The following is a 15,613-nucleotide window of genomic DNA, read 5'->3' on the forward strand; positions in this document are numbered from 1 at the left end:
ACAGCTGGTAGTTTTGAACTGCTGACCCTGAAGTTCGCAGCCTGATTCATAACCACTATGCTACAAGAGATTAGAAAGTTGCAAATCAAAACTTCAATAAAATACAATTTTATAAGGTTAAAATGGCACTGATGAACAACAACAATAGCAAACAAAAACAAAAACAGGTAACAAATGTTAGTGAGCGTGTGGGAAGATTGGAACATTTATCTATTACTAGAGAAACTAAAGTGGCATAACCATTATGGAAAATGATATGATGTTTCCTTGAAAAACTAGAAACAGACTTATCATAAGATCCATTAGGAGACTGTGGTGGCTCCATATTATAAGAAATACACTGCGAGCCATAAAGTCTATAGTTCAAACCTACCAGTGGATCCACAGAAAAAAGATGGGACTATCTGCTCCTGTAGCGTAGTGGTTACGAATCGGGCTGCGCGAACCTTAAGGTCAGCGGTTCGAAACTACCAGTCGCTCCGTGGGAGAAAGATGAGGCTTTCTACTCCCGTAAAGATTTCCACCCTCGGAAACCCTGTACAGGGTCGCTATGGGTCGGAACCGACTCGATGGCACTTAACAACAACAACAACAATCTGCTCCTGTAAAGATTCTTTTATAAAGAGCCTTGGAAACCCTATACAAGGTCACTATGTGTCAGAATCAATTTGACGGCACTTAACAACAAGAGCAAAACAAGAAACAATCTAGTAATGCCATTTCTAGCTATACTTCTCAGAGACATAAAAGTAGTGACACATGTTGTTAGGTGCCATCGAGTCGGTACCGACCAACTCACAGCGACCTTATGCACAGCAGAACGAAACACTGCCCGATCCTGGGCCAACCTCACTACTGTTGCCACGCTTGAGTCCATCGATGCTGCTACTGGCCAATCCATATCTTTGGGGGTCTTCCTCTTTTTCTCTGACCCTCCACCTTACCAAACATGACATCCTTCTCCAGCAACTGGTCCCTCCTGACAATATGTCCAAAGTATGAGAGACAAAGCTTGGCCATCCTGGCCTCCAAGGAGCACTCTGGCTGCATTTCTTCCAAAACAGATCAATTGGTTCTTTTGGCAGCCCATGGCACTTTCAATATTTTCCTCCAACACCATAATTCAAAGGCACCAATTCCTCTCCTGTCTTCCTTATTTACTTTCCAGCTTTCACATGTGGCTTTGGGCAAAAGCACCTTAGTCCTCAAGCTGACATCTTTGCTCTTCAACACTTTAAAAAGGTCTTGTGCAGCAGATTTGCCTAATGCAATACATTGTTTGATTTCTTGACTGCTGCTTCCGTCAGTGTTGATAGTTGATCCAAGAAGAATGAAGTCCTTGACAACTTCAATCTGTTTTCTGTTGATAAGAATGTTGTTTATTGGTCCAATGGTGAGGATTTTTGTTTTCTTGACATTGAGATGTAATCCATACCTAAGGCTGTGCTCTTTGTTATTCAAACAGAACATGGGAACACTGAATGGTTCAAAATTAAGAAAGGTGTGCAACAAGGTTGTATTCTTTCACCATACTTATTCAACCTGTATACTGAGCAAATAATCTGAGAAGCTGGGTTGTATGAAGAAAAACGTGGTATCAGGATTGGAGGAAGACTCATTAATAACCTGAGATATGCAGATGATATAACCTTGCTTGCTGAAAGTGAAGAGGACTTAAAATATTTACTGATGAAGATCAAAGTGACACATACAAACATATAAATAGCTATATTTATTGTGGATTCTAGCTATGGCACTGTGGGCTAATGTGTTGGACTACAAATTATTTTGAACCACAAGGTTGGCAGGTCAAGTTTACCAGTTGTTCCTCAAAAACCTTATACAGGGAGGGAGGCTATGTGTCAGAATTGACACAACAGTACTTAACAACAACAAATGTTCACATAATACTAAGTGAAATAAATCAAACACATTAGGACAATTATTCACAATGTTGTTGTTATTGTTAAGTACTGTTGAGTCAGTTCCAACTCATAGTGACCTTATATATAGTTTCCAAGCAGCAACTAGTCCACCAACATGGTGGTGAACAGTCTAGTGTTTATTCTAAAATGTCACACCAGGACTCCTAATTAACAAGAGTCAAACAAATAAAACAAATAAAAAAACAAAAACAAATGGAAACAGGAAAGATGCTCAACTGCATGAATGGATAGGCAAAATGTGGTACATATACAAGAAAGCATCAAAAAGTTCATGGAAATTAGAATAAAAAGATACTGGAATATTTCTAAAAACTTTTGAAGCCCCCATCCTATACAATGGGATACTATCCAACCATAATGAGCATCATATTATAACATGGATCACCTTGAGGGCATAATACTAAGTGAAATAAATCAAACACATAAGTACAACCATTTTATGATCCCTCTTTTATAAGAAGAAAAGTATAGTTATATATAGAGAAGCCAAGAGTAGGGAGACAGTAGCATGCTTTGTATCATAGATACTTGCTATTTTGGGTGATGAAAAAAACAAAGCACCAAATGTAGATATAATGAGCACAACAGTACCAAAATAAATGATGTTGCTAAGAAGCACTCCAGAGAAATAGATGCTAGTACTAAAGTATTTTATAGAATAAGATGCAACAGCTCCAACTAAGATCAAAGATCAATAAGATCAAATATGGAAGAGTACAGGTATACAACTATACAAGTGGATACAGGTATATTAATATGTAAAAAATCAGAAATAACTATGTGTGCATGTAAATACAAATATCTGAATATGCAGGCATGTATATTCACTGAAGACACATAATCCTCAGACATAACCAAACCCCTTCTAAGAATGGTTTTATGAAAACTTGAGACAACAGGTGTGAATGCTTAGGACAATAGACTTATGGGACAATTTGTTCCCAAAGTTCACATTCTGCAGAAAAGTGAAGTAAGTAGTCTGGGGTCTTATAAGTTTGTGAGTCACCATCTAAGATACAACTATTGGTATCTATTTATCAGGACTAAAAGATTAAGAGTAGGATAAGGACTGGACTATTAACTACAAGTCAGAACCAACTTGACAGCCCTTAACAACAACAAGAACAAGAATAATAAAGTAAACAAAAATCTCCGAGAAGAAATATGTCTATAAGGCTGATGGCTTGCATGAGTCACAATGTTTCCCTGAAACCAGAGGAACTAGATTGTACCCAGCTACTACCACTGTCCATTCTGATCCTCAATAAAATAGATCAAAATTCAAATGCTTGAAAAAGTCATGACTAACTGGACCAGAGAACTTATAGATGATTATCCCAAGACACTCTTCAAAACTTCAAGTGAAACTATCCTGAGTTCATCTTTTAGTGACGTAACAGAGTGGCACACAAAATAAAAAGATATTACCCATAAGAATGTTATACTACTAAAAAACCAGTCTGAGACAAAAAGGTCAACATCTGCTCTAAAGCAAAGATGAGAAGATAAGGACTAGGGAACCTAAAGTACTGGAAATTGAACAATCAGAACACAATAAAGAGACTGTTGGCACATTATAGAAATTATAAATAATGTCATTGAACAATTTATAGAAATTGTCAAATGAGAACCTAACTTTCTCTGTAAATTTTCACCAAACACATGATAAAATGTTATTTTAAAAATAAAACAAAAACAAAAGATGAGAACCAAGAAAAACCTATGAGGAAGTTCTACTCTGTTTCATGGGGTTGCTATGAATCAAAATTTGCTTGACAAAAACCTAGTCATAAAGAAAAAGAACTCAAATTGTTAAATAAATTGAATGAATGACTGTTACAATAAAATAATAGATAGTGAAACTAAACTCAGACAAAGTGACGATGTGATATTTTCATGGTCAATACCTACGACTTCTCAAAGATTAATGCTATAATTTCTGTCTTTGGTCCTTTCTTTCTTCTGAATTGTCTTTTTGACTTAAATATTGCCTGTGCAACCATGCCTCTATTGCTTTAGGGGTGTTCTCTTCTTGGTTTAATTTGAATGTCCTCTGTTTTAAATGAGATTGTAAATTCCTTAAGGGCATGATTGTTGGGTTTTCTTTTGTGCTTCTCACATCTGGCTAGTGCTAAAGAAACAATTCATTCATCCAGGTGTGTGCGAATGCCATGTATCAAGCTTTGTTATTTGTTAGGTATGCTGACTTTATATATTTACATCCAGAAAAATTACTGTATGACTATGTAAGATATACAAAGTATATATAGATATATAGAGATATAGATAGATATACTATGTATATAGATATATACATAGTATATCTATCTATATCTATATATCTATATATCTATATATATATATATATATATATATACACACACACACACACACATACACAGAAAAGTGTTACAATGGTAATAAATTATTTATGCTTCACATCAAGGGCACAAACTATTTTAAACATTCCAGATGCATACAATTTAAATATTAGAATTATCCCCTATTCTTGCCAATCATGCCTACAAAGTATATTATGCCTTCACCTTTCTTTCCTGCTGGGTGGCTATATCTTTTTCAACTTTATATTTATTTCTACTTCACCCTGGAAATTTGCTTTGCATATTACAATTCTACATTTTGGAGTGTGTAGGTAAAGTAGCAAAAATTCTAGACACCATGCTATGATCATGTTTATGTATGCACCTTTCTCTCCAGAACTAACTCTGCCGCGTTTTGTAAACAGCAATGAGTTTCACTATGGAGAAGCTATGTGAGGGAGTCCTCACTCCAGTATTGTTAGTTCTCTTCCCGCTATATGTAATCAGAATTAATACAAAACTATTAAATTATTATAGATGCTCCAGGTGCTTTGCAATAATAGCAGGTCCTGCCAGCAAACACAGGATATAGGTTTTTACATCACAAAGGAGTTTGGAGGGATCTCACAGAACTATTAAAAATACAAAAACATTCTAATTGTTCAGGTAGTATTGAATTTTAATTTATCTAATTTCTACTAATAAGGTGTGCATAAATGCATCACTGTTATTCTTCATCAGATAACATTCAAATGGCATTGTATCATTAAAATCTTTATTAATTTTAGAGCTCCATAAAAGCCATTTGCTAATCAAAATCATATAATAAAATCTCAAAATATTGCTTTTAGAAAAAATAATTACCACCAAGAAATATGGATGTGTGATAAGCTTCCATATCTAGACCATCTGTCTATCTTCTTCACCATATGTCTCTATATTAATTGCTAATATCATCTTATTATGCATCATCTCAACTGTAACATTATCCATGAAACTAATAAAGGCATCAACAGCAACTATGGAAAAACACCTGCTGTATCTTTTTGGTTGAAAATTTCAGCAGGTTCTGGTTTATTTGTGGTCTACATTTTCTAGTTGCTTTTATAGAATAGGAAATCTTGTACTGAAAGCAATGTTCTCTAGTTACGATGAGCACCTTTTTATGACAAACTGTTTACTTAATTAAATCTTCTAATATGTTTATTCACAATGTTTACTTAGCACCTATCAAACATATAAAAGTCAGCACAATGATCATTGGACTTAACATTAGGAGAGATAATGAATTATGAGAATGATTTTGTAACATATATGAAAGAACTTTGAAAACTTTTTGTCCTTAAAGAGTTAATGAGGTCAGTGGGGATCATAGTACTTAGGCTTGGCCTTTAATCATATATCCTATAACTTGTACACATAATTTTTACTTTGTCTATGAATAAATAAATTGAATCCTATTATGATCTTTCTAAGGAGCCCTGTTTGTGCAGTGGTTAAGCCCTCAGCTGTAACCAAAAGGTCAGAGGTACTAATCTACCAGCTATTTCATGGGGAAAGAATGGGGCAAACTTCTTCCATAAAGATTTGCGAGTTGAAATCCCTAGGGGCAATTCAACTCTATCCAATAGGGTTGCTATAAGTTGGAATCAAGTTGATGGCAATGGGCTATGAACCTTTTGTTAAATCAAAGGCAATGGATGGCTAGCCAGCATCCATAACTGTCCTCTTATTGGACACAGTGCAGACTGATCCATTCAAAATTGAAGCACTTTAAAAGTGCTGATTATTTTATCCTTCCGGAGGTGATTTTGCTTGAGAAAATAAAGACTACTGCCCATGAAATGATCGGGAAATATTGACAGAAAGAATGAATGCTAAATTATGTGGCAACAATACTAGATGTGAAATCATTTTAAAGATGGAGGCGATAAGATAATTGCAGTAGTCATTAAAAAACTATTGGAGGAGGTGAAGGTGAGTATGACCTTGAATGGTGGATGGTGGTGGTGGTGGTGGTGGTTGTTAGGTGCCATTGAGTCAGTTTTAACTAGGTGTTATCATTCAAGGATTGTTCAGATTATTATAAAATTAGAGGGAGGGAGTCTAGTAAGTAAATATTAAGATGATGGATTTAGTTTTGGTAAGATAAAGACAAAGATGGAGGAAGATAAATCACAGAAGATTTTGGAAATCAAAGCAATTAACATATCTCCTCCTTTGCAATTTCTCTAGAAGCACCCCTCATTCTCCATTCCTTTTGTTGCTATTATGCAACGTAGAAGTGAAATATTTACAGAACTGAGACTGTCTCATTTCTTTATATACAGACTCCAATTTATCCTGCAGATTGCTGGAAAAATAATTCTAACAATATTCAAGCAAACTGGAACACTCATCATCCCTCACTTCATTCACCAGATATGCCAATTTATAGTGTACTTTTCCCCATGACATTCTCTCTAATTAAAATGACGTCTATATCAAACTTCCTATCCTGAAATCCAAAACAATTCTCAGGTTCTGACTTCCTCCATTTTCAATGTCTGGCCACTCCTAAACCTGGAAATATTCTTCTTCACTTGAATTTTGCAAAGTATTGTATCTCTCTTATATGCATAGTTATGTATCTCTCTTACATACTTATTTATTTAAAAAAGAAAAACAAAAACCTGAACAACAAAACTGACTTACCTGAAATTATTGGAAAAGTTTAAAGTCAAAACGCTCATTGACTTATTTTCATTTAAAGTAATTAATTCCAGAACATAACTCCTCTAGCTCTACAGGCACCAACACCACTACTATTAGACACATAAGCAATAAAAATGGAAAATTCTACAAGAAGAATACAATTATGGCTTAAAATAAATCCATATCAAAGCTTATAACAAGGTAATTTGTGATTAAAAACAATTCCTAGTGTCTTGGGTTACATACTGTATGATTCAATTAAATGTTATATGATTTAATTACACTAGGATCTTCTTGCAAATCTAGCCCAGTGTTTCATATGGTACAAAATTCCAATAACCACTGTAAATACAGGAGCAGACTGCTTTCTTAAAGATAAAATTATAATTCAAAGATTCAAATGGAACAAAGCTCAATCTACTAAACTGTGTTAAGAGAATCTTATTATTATAAAGACTTTTCTTTACCTTTGCATACAGGTCTGTGGTCACTCCAAGCAGCAAAGACTTCAGCTATTCTTTGACAGGTAATACTCTTTGCACCCTGTAGGACATAATCTTCATCACAAGAAAACTGCACAGTTGATCCAAGGCTAAAATTGAACAAAGTATTAAAAACAGAGTTAGGGATTGATCACATAATAATTAGGCTCTTCTACAATCAATATCCAATATATTAACTACATATCAGACTGCCTTTTAGTAAATAAATAAAACGGGACATTGTCACTTCTACAAATACATAACAAAAATGATAAACGTATTAACCTACTTTTGTGTTTGTTAAATGTTGTTGAGTCAGTTCTGACTCATAGCAACCCTATATAGGGTTTCCAAGGAATGGGTTTGAACTGCCAAACCTGTGGTTCAACCTGACTTTGTGGTCCAGTGCTTATCCTATAGTGTCATGCCAGGAATCCACTACAAATTAAGTTGCATACACATGAAGGTAAAGCTATCACTAAATCTAACATTATTGATTTCATTTGTGGAATATCACATTTTAAGTCATAGTAAGTACATGTGAAGTAAAATTTGGAGATCCTGACTTGAAATCTAGTTGTAGAATTCATACAACATAATAATGATTCTCTATCATGTATCTATAAGTATATATATATTAGGAATATATATTTGATATGTATATGTGCTTATATGGACGTCTGATGTGGTGTTATAGAATCAGCACTGGACTGTGAATGGTTCAGCAGTTCAAGCCTATCAGTTGCTCGTTGGAAACCCTACACAGGGTTGCTATGGGTCAGAACGGACTCTAAGGCACTTAACAACAATAATATTGTAGTCATATATACATGTGTATGGCCATACAAATTTTACTTTAATCACCAAGGGTTATGGACATTTTTCTGAAATAAAATATTGATCATAGATTTTTCTATCCTAAAATTATTGAACAGCAGGCCACCAGTTAAATAATAAAGAATAAGTTCCTTGTTGTCACTGTTAAGTGCCAGCGAGTTGGTTCCAATTCAGTGACCCTGTATAAGGGTTTCCAATGAGTGGCTGGTGGGTTTGAATCACCAGTCTTATAGTTAACAGTCCACTGCTTATCCTATAGCACTGAACCTTAGGATGGGCTATAAGTTCTTCCATAAGCAAGTTCCATCAGTTCCTTTACCTTATCTCTCTAGTTCCCATATGATGCTTTAGCAACACTGACACGTGAGAGTCACTGTACACCCTTGTTGCTTTCTTTCTGCACTGTTGGCCTTCCCCTTTCTGTCCAGAGGGTATTATCTATCACCATCCTCCCAATCTAGAGATAGCAAATGGAAATAACCTTAATATTTAATCCAGTTATATAATGAGGGATCTCTCACACGACGTGGAAAATAACTATCTCCCATTAAACTCTCTGTTTTCTACTATATCTGTTTATGACCTAAACTAAGCACTGGACTACAAGGTCATTTGAACTTCAAGGTTGGCTGTTCAAATTTACCAACCACTCTTCAGAAACCTTAAACAGGATCGCTAAGAGTTGGAACTGACTTGACACTTCACAACATTATAATATCTGACTTTTTTGCTGTTTTAATCTTAATTAAAAATGCATGTAATGTTCACATCTTTTTTTCTTAGCAATCAGTTAAGTGATGCACTGGCTTAGTATTTTAAATGCTTTTCTTACAGAAGCTATAAAATCGAGCCAAAGGATGACTATTACATAATTTCTATCAGATTATCAACCTGTATTTTCCTTTTGGCCTTCATCCTGGGAAAATTATCCATCCATTCCTTCAACAAACATTTGTTAAGTATCTATAATGTACTAGGCATTGTTGCACATACAGGCAAGTGGTACCTTGGTAAATGTTTAACTATTGACTGGGGAGGAATACAATATATGTAACTTGTGCTGATTTCTACGGTGTATGTATATAGCATGTACTGATTTCTATGGTATAAATACTTTCAATATATTTTCATTAAATCTACCAATGTGACATCACTCAAGGTAGATTTGGGAAGGAATTTTTCATCATATATCTAATAAAGACATAAATCATTTCCATAAAGAGTTGTTGTTTATTGTTAAGTGCCATCATGAATAATGAGAACATGATGAGTTTCATGAGCTTTCTAATCTTTTCATGTAAATTATTCAACTGTAAATTCATATTACTGAATTTTTAATCATGGCTATGTTATAACTGGCACCCCCAATTCCTGAAACTTTATTCACCAGATCTCATGGGCAAGTATGAGTCAGTTCCAGCACATGACTGGTACAGAATAAAACAGGGAGAGAACTTTCAGCAAGATGTCAGACTAGACAGATGCATTACTTGGACCATCTACAACAATGATATGAGAGACCAAATGAAACAGTCACAGATGAAAATCCTGTGACACTGAAAGGTTAAAGAAGTAGATCGTGTGCATGCTAAAAGGAGAAACTGAGCAGATGGAGATTGATTGATGAATGACCAGCCATACCCATTATGACCATCTTGAACTTTTGTGAGCAGTTTTGGTGACAGAAGGTGAAATGGCAGAGCAGATTCATACAAGCAATAGGAAAAGTGCAATTTCTTATTTTTCCTGGTGCTTCCATGATGGCCAGAGGTGTGACTGGCTCTCACCCTAATCCACCACACCAGCACAGACCCTGATCTCCAGGAGTTCAGAACCACATGATTGGGAGCTGTGTGAGTGAGAGACACAGGCTGCCTCTATCATTTTGGATCCTGGATTCAGGTTCACTCAACTCCAGATCTACAAAACCCACAAACCACCAGACCAGCTGTGGTGAGTGGAGTTGGTTCTGATTCATAGCAACCCTGCATAGGCTTTCTGAGACTGTAAATCTTTATGGGAGCAGAAAGCCTCATCTTTCTTTTGCGGAATGGCAGGTAGTTTTGAACTGCTTATCTTGAGGTTAGCAGTCCAGCTAGTCTAGCAGAAACCCTCAGAAGTAGCCTCCCTGCCCCCAGCTGCCCTGTGTCCCTAACAGACACTGAAAGCAGCTCCATCAATGGCCTCCACAAGCTACTTCCAGACTGAGTGCCCTAAACATAGATAACACCAAAGGCTACTAGGAACTCCGTGTAAGACCAGGACCTCCACTGTTACATCCCTCCTGCACCTACCTCTGGTGGGCAGGAGCACCCTAGAGTTTTCTCTCTGGGCCAACAACTGCTTTGGGTTTTTGTTTTGTTTTATTTTTGCTTTTTGCCTTCCATTGCTTTGCTTGTTGTTTCTTTCTTGTCCTTCTGTTTCTAGTCCCTTGGTTTTTATCCTTTCTAGCTCAGCTTTTACTTCTTATTGTTTTCTTTGGTTTCTCAATTCCACTCTTAGCTACTGTATCTTTTGATCTTTCATTACTACTCTTTCTCTTGTCATCTTCTCTCTCTCTGGTTTTTCTGTTTCTTTTGTTTTGTTTTGTTTGTTTTTTAATTTCTTCCCTCTATGTTTCCCTTCTATAGCTCCATTTCCCTGTCATTCTTTTCATTTTCCCTATCCCTGGATTTTCTGTTTTGTTTTAATTTCTTCCATTTTCTCTCTTATTTTCCTCTTATACACTCCATTTTCCTATCTTTTTATTCTGTTTTTAGGTATGATATATATATATATATTTTCCTGGTTGCTGTCTGTTTTTATCTCTTTTGCTACTTTTTATTGTTGGTTCATTGCTTATCCATTCTGTTTTGTTTTCCTGTGTATGTGGTGGTGGTGGGGGGGAGGAGTTATCTCCTCTTTCTCACCCTACAGAAGGTGGCAACCATACCCATAAAGCCAAGGCACAACCATATCCCCTGAAGCTCCATTCACTGGGCAACAACTAATATCAGTTCTTATACTATATGATCTATGGTTGACAGCCAACACCAGCCAAACCCAATGTAAACTGAAATGTACATAAGAATAGTGTACACTCTTCCATTCTCTAACTATACCCACAGGAGACAGTTAGTGAGAGCCTAAGAACACATCAACATACAACTGATGATTAAATACAAATATGACCACACCACAATGCCCAGGAAACAACAGAAAAATTTAACTCACACAAAGAAACAAGAGAGAATGTTTCAAACTGATGACCAAAATGTAGAGTCACAACACATTTATGATGAAGAAAAGGCAATGGAACTAACTAAAAAGAGTTCAAAAGAATGATATCTAGGTATCCTCCAATGATTGGCAGAAAGACCTATGAAACCAAAGAGAACACCGAAAACACGTTAGAAGAATTAAAAAACAACAACAAAAAAAAAAAAAACAACAACACTACAAGAGCACACAGATAAAAGAAAAGCAAGTTTTGAAACAATACAACAAAATCTTCCATTAGAAATTAGAATACTAAGATTTCAGAAATGGGCAATACATTGAAAGGACAAAGGAGTAGATTTAAACCAATGGAAGCCTTAAAGGTAAATCACCAATTACATATATGGTAGAATAACAGTCATAAAAAAGAATGAAAACATTCCAAAGAAAGCTTAAGAATTATGTGGGACACCATGAAGAAGAATAACTTATGGGTGATCAGAATTCAAAAACAGGAAGAGAGAATAAAAAGCTAGATAAAATTGTCAAAGAGTTGCTGGAAGAACACTTCCCTAACATCATGAAAGATGTGACGATAAGCAGAAAAGAAGCTAAACAAACACTAGCCAGGATAGATCCCAAAAGAAAATCACCAAGGCATATCATAGACAAACTTTCCAAAACCAAAAACAAGAAAAGAATCCTGAAAACAGTCCAGGAAAAACAAAAAAGGTGCCTACAAAGGAGAACCAAAGACTAAGCTCTGATTTCTCAGCAGAAATGATGCAGGCAAAAAGGCAATGACATGACATATACAAAACTCGGAAAGAAAAAATTGCAAACCAAGAATCATACACCTAGAAAAGCTGTCCTTAAATTTGATGGTGAAATTAGTACTATCCCAGATCAACAGAAAGTAAAGGAATTTGTAATAATTAGACAAGCTTTACCAAAAATACTTAAGGGTATTCTTTGGGCTGATATTAATAAAAGTAGACAACTACATGAGATTAACAGTACAACATTACACATAAGTCAATCTAGTATTTAAATAAATAAACTGATAAAACTGAAAACAGGGAAGCAGAGATATCAATTTTTAGTAGCATAGTGGTTGCAAGTCAGGCTGCTAATCTCAAGATCAGGAGTTTTAAACTACCAACTGTTTCATGGGAGAAAAATGAGGTTTCCTCTCCTGTAAAGATTTACAGCCTCAAAAAACCTATACAGGGTAGCCATAAGTCAGAATCGACTCCACGGTACACAACCACCATCACCTTCACTACTACAAAGGAAAAAGCTGGAATAGTATAGATATATAGGACTTCCACAACACAAGAAAATCAAGTCAATTTCAAGGCAAAACTGTCCGTTTTAAATGGGAAAAAAGAAATACCTTACAGGGTAACTTCAAATAAATCAATACACCTTCACATCAAAATAAAAAGAGGAAACTCAGAAAGATTCAGTAAACATTGACACTACAAAAATTCAGTAAATGAAAGAAAACCCACTAACAAAATGAACTCAGTGCAGAAAATTACATGGAAAAAGGAAAGCAGTAACATCACAGAAAAACAAACAAAAACAGACAGCAATAAATTCACAACTACTGATAATTACATTGAATGGAAATGGATTAAATGACCAAGTCAAAAGTCAGAAAAAATAGAATGGATAAGAAAACAGGACCTTTCAACACGGTGTCTACCAGAGACAAATCAAAATATGGAAACAACCTAAATGACCATCAATGAAAGAATAGTTGAACAAACTGTGATATATAGTACATACAGTGGTATACTACACAATGTTGAAATATAACGATGAACACCTAACAACATAGATGAACCTGGAGGACATCATACTGAGTGAAATTAGTAAATCACAAAAGGACAAATATTTTATTAGACCAGTGTTATAAAAAGTTAAGAAAAGCTTTTCTTGATAAAAGAAAACAACAACAACAACAAAAAAAAAAACTATGGTGATTATGGGGGAGGGGAGAGATAGAAGGCAGGAAATTATTCACAGCCTGGAGGGGTCACACATGTTAATATTTGTGAGCAGGCAGGCAGTATACAAGAGGAAAGTTTGCAGAAGAAAGATGAAGTAGCAGGAAACATTAGGGGAATGTAGTATTTAAAGTGAATACATGTAAATTCTGTTATTCTTGGTAAATGGAAGGGACTGCAATAATTGTAATGAAGTAAATTATATGAATTGTTTAATGTAAAATTGATGACCTACTCAGTAAATTTTCACTCAATTAATAATAAAAACTTAAAAATATATAAAACAGGGAGCTTATAAATAGTGAAAAAGGTAAACAACAAATAAATGCAATATTTTAGCTGATTGCAAGTACTATACATGAAAATATATCATCATGTATGGAAGCATATAATGACAACCTAAAACCATTGCCTTAGACTTGGTTCCCATTTATAATGACCCTACATAAGTTTTTTTACACTAAATATTTAGGAGAACAGTCAACCTCATTTTGTTTTCCCAGTGCAGCTGGTGGATTTGAACCACTGACCTTGTGGTTAGCAGCCCAACACCTAACTCACAGCATTGGTAAAAACAACAACAAACCAACCCCTCTGTCAGTGAATCATTTCTAATTCATAGTGACCCTGCATAGGGTTTCTGAGGCTATGAATCTTAATAGGAGCAGAAAGCTTCATGTTTCTCCTGCATATTGGTTTGTGGACTTGAACTGTGGTTAGCAGTCTAGTGTTTATCCTACAGTACCACCAATGCTCCACAGTGATAATAGGCAATGTCATTTTATATAGAGTAGTCAAGGAGGGCTTTTGTTGAGGTGATGCTTGCACAAAAAGGAAGATATGAGGGAAAGCCATGGGGGAACAGGCAAGGACAGTCCCTGAAACAATAATATGTTTACTGTGTTACAAACAAACAAACAAACAAAACACAGGAAAACAATATGATTAGATCACACCCAGCAAGGAGCGAAGGGTCTAAACTTAATTCAAGTAAACAATTGGAATGGGGGCAGATCATTAATGATCTTGAACCCTATGGAGCAGTTCTGCTTTGTTGTGTTGCGTTTCCATAAGTTGGAATCAACTTCGCAGCACACCACCACCATCATGAAAGCAAGGCTAAGTTTGACTTTGTCAAGGTAAGAGTCTTACCTTGACTCTGAGAGAATTGAGCAGTTATTGTAGGAATATGAGCCAAGGGAATGTTTTTTCATATTTTAAAATGATCATATTAGTTGTGGGAAAATAATTAAGTTTAAGTGGGTAAAGACAGAAGTAAAGCATTTTGTTCAAAAGCAATTGCAGTTATACAAGTTATCATGGATATGATGAGCTAATGGTGACTTAAACTATGGAGACAGGGGTAAAACACTGAAAGAAATACTTTTTATTCTCTTGTAGTATTTATAATATTAATTTTTAACTCTTCCCATATTTCCTTTCTGCACATCCGTTATTCAAAATGCCATTGTTGTTGTTAAGTGCCATCGAGATGGCTCTGACTCACAGTGACCATGTATAGGATTTCCAATTTAGGAGCAGATAGTGAATTTGAACCGCCAACTTTATAATTCAAACCAACCTTGAGGTTGAGTGATTATCCTATGGCTCCACACCAAGACTGTACATAACATTTTCACATTTTCGACCTTGCCCACAATATATCCTATGCAGCAATTTTCATTTTTATATAATTAAAATTAGAGCTAAACACATGAAATATTCTGTGAAACCTCATTTAAGATTTAAATATTTTCTCGTCTGTGTTGATAGTAAGCCCATGACCCTGGGAGAACATTTGATTGAGAAATTGGGGGGCTGACAAAGTCCAGCTATTAATCTCAAGGTCAGCAGTTTGAAACAACCAGTCATTGCTATAAATATTTATAGCCTTGTAAATTCTATAAACAACATTGCAAAGTATGAGTATTCTGGAACACTTAATTGTGCTCATGAAGAATTTGTACCTGGACCAAGAGGCGGTTGTTCAAACAGAACATGGGAACACTGAATAGTTTCAAATTAAGAAAGGTGTGCATCAAGGTTGTATTCTTTCACCATACTTATTCATACTGTATGGTGGGAAAATAATCCAAGAAACTGGGTTATATGAATAAAAA

The 15,613-nt window shown here is 35.4% G+C and overlaps 1 protein-coding gene across 2 annotated transcripts in view; it reads right to left on the bottom strand.

Moving 5' to 3' along the window:
- CSMD3 (CUB and Sushi multiple domains 3) overlaps positions 1–15,613 on the bottom strand; it is a 1,928,297-nt gene that overhangs the window by 1,075,787 nt on the left and 836,897 nt on the right. For both annotated transcript variants that reach the window (XM_006830658.1, XM_006830657.1), the window contains one exon: positions 7,429–7,553. In XM_006830658.1, the coding sequence (XP_006830721.1) occupies positions 7,429–7,553 (125 nt within the window). The remainder of the gene's footprint in view (positions 1–7,428; positions 7,554–15,613) is intronic.

The sequence above is a fragment of the Chrysochloris asiatica genome, unplaced genomic scaffold (assembly GCF_000296735.1).
Source record: "Chrysochloris asiatica unplaced genomic scaffold, ChrAsi1.0 scaffold00001, whole genome shotgun sequence".
Classification (NCBI taxonomy): domain Eukaryota; kingdom Metazoa; phylum Chordata; class Mammalia; order Afrosoricida; family Chrysochloridae; genus Chrysochloris; species Chrysochloris asiatica.